Here is a 12,642-nt window from a genome sequence, read left to right as displayed (position 1 = left end):
CGTGCAGGGCTAGAGAGAGATCCATAGGATAATTTGGGTTGGAAGGGACCGCAGAGGTCATCTCACTGAACCTCCTGCTGAAAGCAGGGTCGGGTACGAGACAAAACTAGATTACTCACTTTACGCATCTTTATGCAGTCTGTGCTTGGAAAAACTCCAAGGGTGGAGACTGCAGAAACACTCCGGGCAGCCTTTCATCAGAGGATGCTGCTGCAGCCCCCCGCCTCTTCCTGGTGCTCCTCTGCTGAGCTCCGTCTGCCTTATCAACGCTTTTCTTATGCTGTGGGGCACAAAACTGGGCACAATATTTTAGGTGTTGAGTAGAGTGGGGTTAGTCACCTCCCTCCGTCTGCTGGCCGTGCTCTTGTCCGCGCAGCCCAGGGCAGCGTCGGCTGCCTCTGCTGCCAGGGCACACAGCTAGATCCTCGTTCAGCTCATCTGCTGGCATGGCATCGCCCTCTGCTTGGTGTTTAGAGATGCAGTGCCCAGACGCTGGAGAGCATCTTACTTCCCATGTGGTGGATACGAATGCGTGGCCACCCTCCTTTTGCAGGCTCCAACTCAGGGAGGCGCCTTGGCATGAGCTGAATGGGAAGCTTGGAGATGATGTTCCAAAGGAGGCACTGCCCAAAGCATGGGCACCTGCTGCTTTCTCCCTCTCTGGTGTGTTGGACAGTTTGGTGGCTTCCTCCATTACAGATCGTGCCAGCACCTCAGGAGAATGGCAGCGTGTTGCTTCCAGCAGGTCTCATGCATTCAGTTCTTGGGTATCCAGACCTGAGAATATCATTATATATGATGATATACTGAGACAATATTTAAAAACGATAAAAATTCTCAGTAGTAAGAGAGCAAACCTGGCTAAAACTGGAAGACAAGGCAAGGAAGAGAGTCTCTTGCGAAAGGGCTGCCAGGTTTGGATAAGGATGCCAAAAATTCATTCTCCCCCACGTCTGTGTGTTGATTCCTGCTATTGAAGCAGATGTCCGTTCAGGAAAGGTGTGCTACAGCCAAGCTGCAGCGGGTCGCAGTGATGGTGGCTCTTATCTCACCGACGGTGCTGTACCGGGGGCCTGAATTATTCACACACAGTCCAGCAGCGGCACAGACAGTGTACGAGCAAGCAGGTGCAGAATGGCAGCTCTCAGCTCTATCCAGCGCATCTAAATCGAATGTTTAGCTAGCAGTCAGGAAAGCAAGCAGGCTAGTGCATTTGCAGCGTACTAAAGACGCGGGTGCGACACGGCCAGGAGCCAGTCTGGTCTTTATGCAGCTCTCGGGAGACTGGTTAATACATGGTGATGGTCTGGCTGTGTTCCTGCATCAGTAGCGGTGATGGGGAGCTGATGAGAGATGTGCTGGGACTGCTGCCTCTCTTCACGCAGTCTGCCTTGGGGCAATGCAAACATAATTGTTTCTTGCTGGACACCGTGTCTCGTAATTGGTTCTGATCACAAATCTTGTGTTTGTCTCTGAAGCCAACCAATATTCTGTTTATTATTTTTTTCCAAAGCAGCAAATAAGATTTGAAAGTGCATTTCATTTCATAAAGCGTCCACAGAAATGGCATAGCTGTTTGACTGCAGAGACGGTGTGCTTTTAGAGGGCCAGCTAGTACTAAGCTTTCCAGGTTTTAGTGGGTTTGCAGGTTGAAACCTTGCATATTAATGGATCCAGCAAGATTATTGCAACCAACAAGACTGGGGAGAGGAGGCGTGTGCCAAGTTGCTCCCTGGGAGCTGGAGAAGTGGATGTTCGTTTAGAAATTCTCTTGCTGTGACTGTTTCTTCTCCATTTCTGTTTCATTAAGTTCTTTGAGGATCCTATTACCCCTCTGCAACAATCCTGTGCAGGTTTTTCATGAGGCTTGGGATTATCAGACTTGTTTGGTTGCTGAGAAAATTAATTGGTGTCGATTTTCAGGGCAGCTGTAAATACTACATTTTTTGCTTTGCTTGTACAAGTAGAATGCCATGGCTCTGAGCCTCAGGTTTTGTCATTGTTCGGTGCAAGGAAGTTTTGGGAGGCGAACTAAAACACCACTTTGTTGCCTCTCACTGGATTCCTCAAGCAGAGCTCCTATCTCTCCATGCTCAAAAGCCAAAATGGAGCAAGAACAATTTAGGACCGACTGAAACTCAGCGCCCACTGATCTGAATGGGAAATTATTTAAAGCTATTTTCTTTATCGGCTCTTTGAAGGTCAGGGAGATGTGGGGAGGGACTACATGTTTCCTTGCTGGGAAGCATGATTCGGGTGTCGGGAGAGGAGTCAGCAGCTCCTCTCCCTTTTTTTCGCCTGCTTTCAGCTGGGTCTGCAGAGTTTAAGCGGAGTGTTAGCCCTTGCAGTGATGCAGAAGGTTATCTTTTAGTGGCAGCTGCCAGCGCTCAGAGCGAGGGGAGGTGCTGGCAGGCAGCAGAGCCGTGGTGGGCACGAGGTGATGCAGGCACCTGTCTTCGTTTTATCGCTGTTGGGTGTTGCAGGAGGATGAGGGGATGGCATGTGTGTAAGGGAGAGCACGTCACTCGACCTCGGGGATTGTTAATGGGGTTTGCAGCAGGATATTCCCAGTTGCACACGTAGCTCAGATGGAAATGGGAGAAACGGGACTGAGTGAGCTTTGTGTAGCCTGTTCTGCAGGCACCGTCAGGGACCAGCCGCGCTTACTGCTGCTGCTATCTCATGGTAAATTCAATCTGTCATTGAAAACAGGAAGAATAGGGTCGGAGGATGAAACCGTGCTGCTTCTACCCAGAAAGGGACAAATTACATACAAGACATACCATGTGCCCTTGGTACCGCCAGCGAGGGGAAGCAGGTAGTCCTCCCTCACATCCTCTCCAGTCTCCCATCAGATGCTGCCTGGGTGGTGAAGGCACCTACGGCGCAACACAAATATGGACCTCAGGTGGGGAGGGGTCCCAGTTTGGTTCATGAGCAGGTGGGAGTGAGTCGGTCTTTGCTTGGCGATGGATGTGCTGGTGCCAGTGCAGCTCTTCTGTCAAGGCATTAGGGTTCAGCTCAAAAACATTTTTGGCCATGAATCACAAAGTGATTTGTGATGCCTTCGTAGGTGAAAAGAAACATGTTGTAGGTAAAGTGAGAGTGCTAGGTGCAGATAGCTCTGAGTCCTGGCCAGCCCTGTAACACAGGGAATACTGCGTCATCAGGGTGTCTTTGTGGAGAATCCAAGAATCCCGCCCCCCCCCGGTGTCTGCGGTGGAGGTGGCTGGTCAGCAAGGGGATGGGATAAAATGAAGGGGGGCGTGTTCCCATTCCTCCTGCCTTCAGCGCAGCCCCCAGCCCCGCTCCCTGGAGCACTCACCTCGCTCTTGCCTTCCCAGCCGTTGGTCTGTCCAGCTGCCCGGAGCCCCCTGTTCCTGGGAATGGCCTGAAGGTTGGTGAACGCTACTTAGTGAACGACGTCGTCTCTTTCCAGTGTGAACCAGGCTATGCGCTGCAGGTACTGAATGTTTTCCAGCCAAAAGGATGACAGGAAACGTCTAGAATACGGGGAGGCTCTCCAAACGATGTGTCTTGTTTTCCTTTCCTCCAGGGCCACTCTCACATCTCCTGCATGCCAGGCACTGTCCGCCGCTGGAATTACCCACCGCCGCTTTGCATCGGTAGGACTCTTGGTATTTTGTACCTAGCAGATATTTATAGCACTTCTCAACAACAAAAAAAAAATAGTCAAGGGCTAAGTTAGAGAAATGCAAGTTTGTTCTGGAAATGAGAGGCAGTGTGGAAAAATTTGCATTTCTTTTGCAGGGGGAATTTCAATGGAAAAGTCCCTGTGGGCTGCCCAGAATGCTTGATTTTGAATGTTTAAAATGTGGCTGTAGTATAAAATGTAAAATATAAAAAAAGGTTTCCTCAACAAAAAGTCATTCAAGAGGGACAACCTAAGACTTCTTTATACTGTAAGTAGGTTGGTTTTATGGGTTGAGGGTTTTTTTCCATCTTAAGTGAGATCTTAAGACTGTGGTTTATTTTGATGAAATGCATCTTGATATCACTAAATCTGCATCTTGTGCTGGAGCCTGGGTACCTCCCAGCCTCTCTGAACTGCAGCACTTGGTGCCTTGCTGTCCCCACTTTGATGTCTAGCGGGTCCTATGTGACCTTGCCGGTGTAGCCCCTTGCCTGTGACACCCTCTGAGGAGCAGGGCTGGGAATGCCGAGTGTTTTGGCCCTTCAGGGAAAAGCACTGGACAGTCGATCCACGCCAGGAAAGAAGTAAGCCCTGCGAGAAGAGGCACAGAGGTGAAGGGAACTTGCTGGAGTTTTTTGATTATTTTCAATATTTTGCTTTTAGCAAGTCTAGGTGTTTAATATTCATACTGCACATTTTACAGCTCTGAGAGAGACATTTATGCATTTAATAGCTTTAGTTAACAGTTATTTCAGGCTCCTGCTGTTCTAGCTTACATCATTTTGCTTTAAAGTAATTATAAGAGCTAACAGTTCTTTCATCCGATGATCTGCAGGCCGGGAATAAATAGAGAGGCATTTGCAGCAGGATAACTGAGCTAAAGGACCCACGCCTGTGGGACTGGCTCTGAGTGAAGTCAGAAGCCCTTCAGCTCAGCTTTAGAGTGGGGAGATCCCAGCACGGAGGAGGATCCCAGTATTATCACCTAGCTAGTGCCTAGCTGAGCAACTACAAGTTGCAAGTTTTCTTCTTTTAACAAGTATGGGTCTCCCAGTGCAGCAGGATTTGGCCTGGCTGGGCTGTGCCGGCTCAGCATCCTCACGGTATGAGCACCAGGGCAGTTGAATTCAGGTGTCTGGGTTTGGACGGTCGTGCCCAAGCGCGGTGGTCATCCAAATGCAGGGAGGCATAAACATGGCGCTCATCGTGAGTGACCATCATCTCTTCGAGGGATGCCACAGCATCCCATGCTGACAGCCCTGAGGGTCGTTGTCCTCTGCTAATCACGTGCCCTGATGTGTCTAAACAGTGTCCAGAGCGCCGCTGGCTGCCAGCCCCCCGGGACCCCGGGCTTTGGTTGCTGCCCTGCTCAGAGAACAGCTTGCTTCCCTGGCAAAGCATGCTGATTTGCTTTGGTCTACTTCGTCCAGATGCTTGACTTCTAAATAATTTAGAAGTAGTTCTATTAAAGAGCCATTAAGAGGAAAAAGAAAGAGAAACCTTCTGGGAGAAACCTTGTTAGTAGCAAGTACACACATAATGAGATACCGGACAAAAGGAATCTGTACCTTCACTGTCAGAACGTGTTAGGAGACCGCCTGGGTGTATTTGGCTGGCTGGTGTTACCGTAACAAGGTAGAGGTCACCCAGATAAGCATGAAAAGATGCTATCTGTATTTAAATTTTACGCGATGCCTTTTGTAAACATATTTTGCACTGTCATCTGTGGCTCGCTTCTTCATAGGGAATTTACTTCAATCAGTGTGCAAACACTCTGTTCTATATTTATCAGTAATTGCCCAGAGATTGACAAGTATAGCAGTCAAGGTAGATCAGTTAACTAGAAAAAGAAGTAACGGGAACTGGAATCAAAACAGAATCGGTCTGTTTCTTCACAGTAATTTTTTTTTTAGGTGGTTAAAAATTCAAACAAGTGCTGTGTGGATGATAGGTGCTGGTACGATGGCTGTGAGCAGAACAGAGTGGCCGGCTCCTCGCTCACAGCTCAGATCTGTCTCTCCCACTGTGATTGCCCAAACTGGATCTCTGGGCCAGGCTTTTATCTCCAGAGGGCAGGAGAAAGGCACATGCATTAGTAATGTGGCCGCGCAGTGCCTCTCAAACTTTATGCTAATTCCATAGGAGGCTTTCCTTTCTCTCTTCTTAGTTTTTAATTGCTTTATTTCCCATGCAGCTGGCCGGCCATGGCCATCATCCAGAGAAGACCCTTAAGTGATCCTGACCATTAACACTGTCGATTTTACAGCCCAGTGTGGAGGAACGGCAGAAGAGATGGAAGGAGTGCTCCTGAGCCCGGGGTTCCCAGGGAATTATCCAAGCAACCTGGACTGCACATGGAGGATATTGCTGCCGGTGGGGTTCGGTGAGACAGACGGGTTTGGTTTGGTGCTATCACAAAAGATGTGGTGGGGAGATCCTGTCCCTGTTCAGTTTGTGCTGGATGCCAAGTGCCACGATGACTTACAGAAACTGCTGTTTGACCTCCTGATCACACTTGCCATTAAAGATGCATTTATAGGGTGCTATGAAATGATAGATATTTTTTCAGAAGGTGATGCCAGGACACTGTGGAATGTAACAGGTTGATCCAGATTTGTGGGCATGCATCCGAATCGGCTGTAAGACCCTCTTTTAGTGTGTATCTCCCCATCTTAACTACTCACGTTTGTAATAGCCGTAGAACATCACCAGTTCATCAGTCTTTAGAAATGGAACAGGTGACCAGAGCTTGTGTCAGATTATGTCCTGCCTCAGCTGGAGTTCGTGCAGGCATCAGCACATTCGGAATTAGGCTCTCCCCAGCCCTTGGTAAAGAGAGAAATTTGCCCATCTCCAGCTCAGCTTTTCTCGAGGCCAGCCCCATCAGGGTGCCTGATTGCCAGGAGGTGGAAGTGTTGCATGTCTGGAAGAAGTGCTGAGTCTCCCGGTTTCCTGAATTAACTCTCCTCCTCCGGCTGTAGCTGCCGTGTGCTGCTGGGGAAACAGCCCGCCGGGGTGCTCAACGCATCCTGCCATCTGAGCCGGCCACGCTCCCTTTGGCGAGGGGTGATCCCTGTCGCTCTGTGCCTGCCTTCCTAGTTCCTCGGGTGTCAGGCAGAGGGAGGGGTGTGCACAGGAGCTCCAGCAGCGTGAACCTGCAGGCGTTAATAGCCTGAGCTTGTCTGAAACTACCGGCACCCTCTGCCTCCAGCAGGGTAAATGTACTGCTGATGCCCGGGGTATACTGGGCATCACTGGGCGAGCGGTGCTGATGTGCTGAGGCTCGGGTGTAGCTTTAGAGGCACTGTTCATTCCTCCTCTCCAGGTGCTCACATCCAGTTCCTAAACTTCTCCACTGAGCCGAACCATGACTTTGTCGAAATCCGCAATGGGCCGTACGACACCAGTAACATCATCGGGCGGTTCAGCGGCACTGAAATCCCAGGCTCCCTCCTGTCGACGTCTCATGAAACCACCGTGTACTTCCACAGCGACCACTCCCAGAACAAGCCAGGCTTCAAGCTGGAATACCAAGGTAAGGAGGCTGGAGAAGGCACTGCAGTGGGACAATCCTGTCCCCAGGTGCTGATGGAGAGAGCAGTGGAGGGAGGGGAGGCATCACGGTTGTTGCTATTCTGTTGAATTAATTCCATGAGGACTTAATCCAAATGAGTGGAAAGGTGTTACATGAAGGCCATGCTTAATCCTAATAACTGGGATCTGTTCACCCGGACTTATGCCTACGGCAAATAACGAATGTTCCTAGAATGCTTTGTGACAGCAAAATGCCTTTGAATTAATTCTGGCCAGATTCACATAGAACTTGGCTCTGTTGAGTGTCATGTGCAAAGAGAGGAGCCCTCAGCTGCCATGCATTTGCTGCGGAATTCTGCGGTGGTTTTCAGTCTCCACTGAAGTCCAAAGGCATTGTTTGCTGCAGCCCAGCCTTGTGCTGGGCAGGCTGGTGGGGGACCAGCTGAGCAAAGAGCCAAGGAATGTAACGGTGGGGCTGCCACGGGTACCTGGAGTGAGAGGAGAGAAAGAAGTTTTATTAAAATCAAAAGATGCCCTCGAGCATAGTTTTTGGAGATGATGGAGGAATGGAGGTGCCTTCTCACCCAGCCAGAGTCCTTGGGCAGCTCCCCAGTTTTGAGCATGGTGTCTTCTGAGCAGCAGCCACCCCGAACTCTGAAGGCAGTGCCCCGAGGTCCTGGCAGTGCCCCGAGGTCCTGGCAGTGCCCCGAGGTCCTGGCAGTGCCCTGTCTCTTTGTGGATTTGCTGCTCTTTGAAGGTGCTGGGTCAGGGCTGCCTATGTTAGTCTGCCCTGGTGAAAGAGAAGGAGAACATGAACTTCTGGCCCTGCTCGATCCGCAGCTCTGCCGTAATGAATGTCTTTGCAAAACCTTTGGTCTCCTCTGTCCACCTGTCCGTGGCATATGGGAGTGTGAAATGGCAAAGGATGCCAGGGGCAGGTCGTGTATTTCATACCGAATACAATTCAGATGGGCTTTGCTGCACAGGAGCCAAGTGGTCCAGCTAGTGCCTGGGAGAGAGATGGGAGGAGTGGGAAAGGTGGAGCGTGTGTCCCCAGCCACGTGATGTAGCCAAGGACTGACAAAGGGCTGACTCCCCAGAAACAGCAATAAAAGCCGCTACTCATACTTAATTGAAAACATTAATTTTGTCTTGGCTGTCCTGTTCGCGCACCATATAATTCATGCGCCGCTGCACAATTTAGGAAGGAATGTGCTCTGTGAGGCACTCTGGGTAATCTCATGGAAATTGCTATGCAAATTAGCTCTAGCAAGGCTGCCCAATAATTTATAATGCCAGGTGGAACATGTTAACCAATTGACTTGCGTTCGTCATCAGCGTTGTTCGTGTTTTGTTGGAAAACAAGGCAGATTTCCCAATTAGAAGCGAAGTGCGGGGTGACTGGGTGAATATGGGCTCAGAGGCGCCAGCGGGCCGGGGCAGACCCTGGCGCTCACGTCTGAGGCTCCTGCGAAGCTGGATTTTCCCTCAGCCTCCATGCAGACGTGTGCATGGTTCATTAAAATTTATCTCCTTCAATTAAGTCATTGTATGAGGAGGAATTAGCCAAGCAGTGCGGTGGGTGTACCGTTCCTGCTTTTTTGAGAAAATACCAAGTATGAAACATTCCTCCTTATGTTTGGTGGGGTTGTTTTTTTTTTTCTTTCTCCAGCCTACGAGCTGCAGGAATGCCCTGACCCTGAACCTTTTGCTAACGGCGTTGTAAGAGGAGCCGGTTACAACGTTGGCCAGTCCATCTCGTTTGAGTGCCTACCGGGCTACCAGCTGATCGGCCACCCTGTCCTGACCTGTCAGCACGGCACCAACAGGAACTGGGACCACCCGCTGCCCAGGTGTGAAGGTATGGCTCTGGGCTCACCCCGGCAGCACCCCCACGGGCATCTCAGAGGGGGAGAAGGAGCTTGAACTCCTCGTTCTGGCCACCTTTGGGATCGTTTGGTAATGGGGCTGAAAGTGTCTCTGGAAACAAAAGCATCACTGGAGGATGTGCGCTTTGAGGTGCTGAGGCATGTTCTCCGTGAGTTGATGGTCAACATATTTCAGCCTGGTCAAAGCCAACAGTTTAAAAAACGGTTTAAAACCAAGGTGTGGTTTTTGAGGTGGCGTGTTTAAATCTCACGCGATGGCTGAGCCCTGTCGCTAGCTGTCCCTTGCACTGCTAGTGCCAGTAGGAGCTGCACTTCCAGCACGGCACGGTCCAGGGCTGTTGCAAGAATATTTGTCTGCTTTATTTCTTCCGCAACGCTCAGCTTCCATTCATTTAGCGTGGGGAAATAGAAATGGTGTCTGGTAAAAGACCCTTGCAGCTCTGGGGACTCTTGGTGTGGGAAGATTGTGTCCCCGCCCAGTTTCTGTAGTGTGGCGGCAGTGGCATCTCCAAAATGATCCAGGTGGGAATTCTTCAGGCACGGTCTCCTTTCTGAAGAGCCTGTATGCTAGGAGGGCCCTGCAGGCTCAACGACTGGGTCTGCATTCTACACACCGAAGCTCAAATGACCAAATTCTCTATTCAAACCCCACCATGGCTGTTCCAGCCTTTCATCCTTTGTGGCCAGTGGGCTGAGTGGTGTGTGGTTTATTTCAGAAGGTTTCCAGGTGAACCCTTAAGAAGTTCAAGACTGCTTGTTGAAGATTTCTCACCACGTTTCCCAGGAGCGCTGACCTTTCTCCCAGCCTCCTTACAGCCCTTGCTCTGCAAGAACTGTGCACTGGGGAAAGAGAGAGAGGGGTGATATTTTTCCTCTTTTAAGTCCTTGAACCCCAGAGAACACAAAGCATAAAGAACCAAATCCTCAGCTGCTCTTTCAGTGACCCCAGCGATGCACCAGAGATGTGGGTTACCTGGGAAAGTGTCCTGTGCTCAGCCGGGTGCTGCTGGCGCGGCGGGGAGCTGCTGGGAGCAGGATCGTGCCTTTATCTGCCTCAGGCATCAGCTCTGGCAGCTGCAACCATCCAATTCTTCCTTCATTATTGTTTTTTAAAGTAGCTTTCTTGCTCTGCCGCGCTTCCGATAGCAGAGGGGGGTGAGGGGTTAGGTGCGTTGTGGACCTTTTGCAGCTTTTCTCCGTGCGCACGCCTGGTGGGCTGTTAGTGCTGTTAAAGTCAACGCAGAGCATCCCTCTTGTAGCTGTTGCCTTAAATGGTCCATTTTTGCATAGCAGCAAGCAGTGAGGACTTGCTGCCTTGGGCTAACTGCCTCACCTTTCCCAGGCAGGTCACATCTGAAAGCCCTTTTAATTAAAAGAGAAGCTGTAATTCTGGAATAAATGCATAGAGGCCAAGGTTTCCAGCACCACTCCGGGGATTTTTGTTTTTTTCCAGCCATCAGCAGGCTGCCTGCTGCTTTGCAGGGCAGAAAGGAACTTGGGCCCCAAGGTTTCTTGGGTGTTTGTTTGGGAAAGCGAGCGTATGGAGTTACATAAATACACATGCTTTTCGCAGCTTGGCGGACCACGTGAGTAAGCAGAGCAGAACCAGACGGGGAATAGACGGAGCTTGGCTCTACCCTCACATCTGGCACATCACATCTGGGCCAGGGTGGCACAAGTCTGTGGAGCTGCTCCTGCACGAAAAGGGGTGTGTGTTGCTACGCATGAGCGTAGCGCTGAGCCTGAATTGTTGTGTGGGGAGGGAGGACGTGTTCGCCTAAGCCAAGGGCTGGGTTAATGCAGCTACGCAGCTTCTGGAGCAGAGCTGGCTCAGGCAGGGGACACTGCGCTTAACCCTGTGCCTGCAGTTGTTGCAGGCTGCCAGTAACACGCTGCAGATGTGTGATCGTCATTTCAAATGAACTTCCACACCAGGGAGGCCCAGAAGCTGTACGTGAGACTTTCAGACCTGGGGACGTGCTGTGGCCCTCCTGCATACATCCAGCAGGACGTCTGTCGTCTTTCTGTCCCTCTTTTTCGCTGCCCAGGCTTTCTAATTGCTTTGCAAGTTCATTTGGACCTGGGAGATACCTCATGCAGTAGAACTGTCACCTTGATTAATCAATTGGATGCCGCTGTCATACAAATCATCATTTCCCCCCTGCTCAGAGGTACTCGGTGAGCAGCCAGCTGCTCGGCGGTTCTGGTCCAGCCCGTGCTGTATGAACAAGTGGATGGATTTGCCCACTAGTGTGATCTCGTCAGGAGCTGTATTTTCCATGCATGGGTGCAGACAGCTGGTGGAGCCCAAAGATTCTTACTAGGGCAAAAGATAGTTTATTTGCACACCTGGTTGTCACATCTGTACAAAACGCCCTGGCAGTCTCCTTTCAGCTCTGAAGCACTTAATAAATTTATAGTAATGGGATTAAGTTGAAAACGTTAGATGTAGTCATGACAGATACGAATTAATCAAGGCAAACCAGGCCAGGATTTTGGGGCTGGATCCTCCGGTATCCAGAATTGCTATCTTTTTATCCAAAATATTGAAAGAAAAATGGGAAATGGAGGATCTTTAAGAGTTATTGTTTTGGTGGGGGGTATTTCTTCATTAGTTTCGTGTTTCTGTCTGATTCCCTGCAGTGCCCTGTGGGGGGAACATCACCACCCAGAACGGTACGGTTTACTCTCCTGGCTTCCCCAACCAGTACCCCAATTCCCAGGACTGCGCTTGGCTTCTCACAGTGCCGGTGGGCTATGGAATCCACCTCAACTTCACCCTGCTGCAGACAGAGCCCTACAATGATTTCATCACTGTTTGGTGGGTACAGCAAAGGTGTGAGGAATGACTGGAGTTGCTGCTAAGGCTCCATTTCAGAAAGATGCTCTTGCTGATAAATAGAGCACCAGTTGCCATGGTGTGTGGGTAGTGCTATGTTTGAGAGTAGGAGCATCCTCCGGGGACACTGGGATGAGGATTTGAATTTTTTTTAACTCCGGGTGCTTGGTAGAGCCTTTAGATTAAGGACCATGTGCTGCAAGTGGCTAGCAAAACGGACAAGGTGACCGTCTCCAAACACTGCTGATGTAACATTCCTGAGAAATGCAGGCAGGGAGTGCAAGGTCAGTGAAGGGAACGATCCCTGGCTGACTAGGCTGCTCGTGCCAAGCGATGGAAGTGTCATCCTTTGGGTCTGGAGGGCAGTCTGGATGGGAATCCTTAGCCTCCGTGGTACATTTGCCTCGATGGTGTGCAGCTCACAAGGAGCGGTCCCACCCTTGGCCGTACGGCAGCACCTGTCAGACCTTGCAGATCTTCCTTGCCATTGATTTCTGTGGTCATCAGCAATTAAAAATGAAGCAGCCCATCAGAACCCCGCAGCACCTGGGCTTGGCAGCCACTGGTTTGGCACCGTGGGCAGGGGCTGAGCGGCTGGGGGGGCGCAGGCTGGTGTCCCAGTTGCGGCGGGAGGGTGTTGGGTGGCAGAGCCTCGCTTGTCCTGCTGGGTGCCTTCACCAGCCTGTCCCTGCATCTCCAAAATGCTCTGCTGAATGGAATAAGGA

At 50.6% G+C, this 12,642-nt stretch overlaps 1 protein-coding gene across 1 annotated transcript in view; it reads left to right on the top strand.

Moving 5' to 3' along the window:
- The window catches only part of CSMD2 (CUB and Sushi multiple domains 2), a 161,582-nt gene that overhangs the window by 95,232 nt on the left and 53,708 nt on the right, over positions 1–12,642 (top strand). Inside the window, 6 exon segments of the mRNA XM_055704884.1 lie at positions 3,345–3,463; positions 3,557–3,626; positions 5,922–6,038; positions 6,981–7,190; positions 8,862–9,050; positions 11,722–11,899. Of these exon segments, the coding sequence (XP_055560859.1) occupies positions 3,345–3,463; positions 3,557–3,626; positions 5,922–6,038; positions 6,981–7,190; positions 8,862–9,050; positions 11,722–11,899 (883 nt within the window).

The sequence above is a fragment of the Falco cherrug genome, chromosome 3 (assembly GCF_023634085.1).
Source record: "Falco cherrug isolate bFalChe1 chromosome 3, bFalChe1.pri, whole genome shotgun sequence".
Taxonomy (NCBI): Eukaryota; Metazoa; Chordata; class Aves; order Falconiformes; family Falconidae; genus Falco; species Falco cherrug.
The sequence above is the reverse complement of the archived record's forward strand: the minus strand, read 5'-3'. Positions and strand labels throughout refer to the sequence as shown.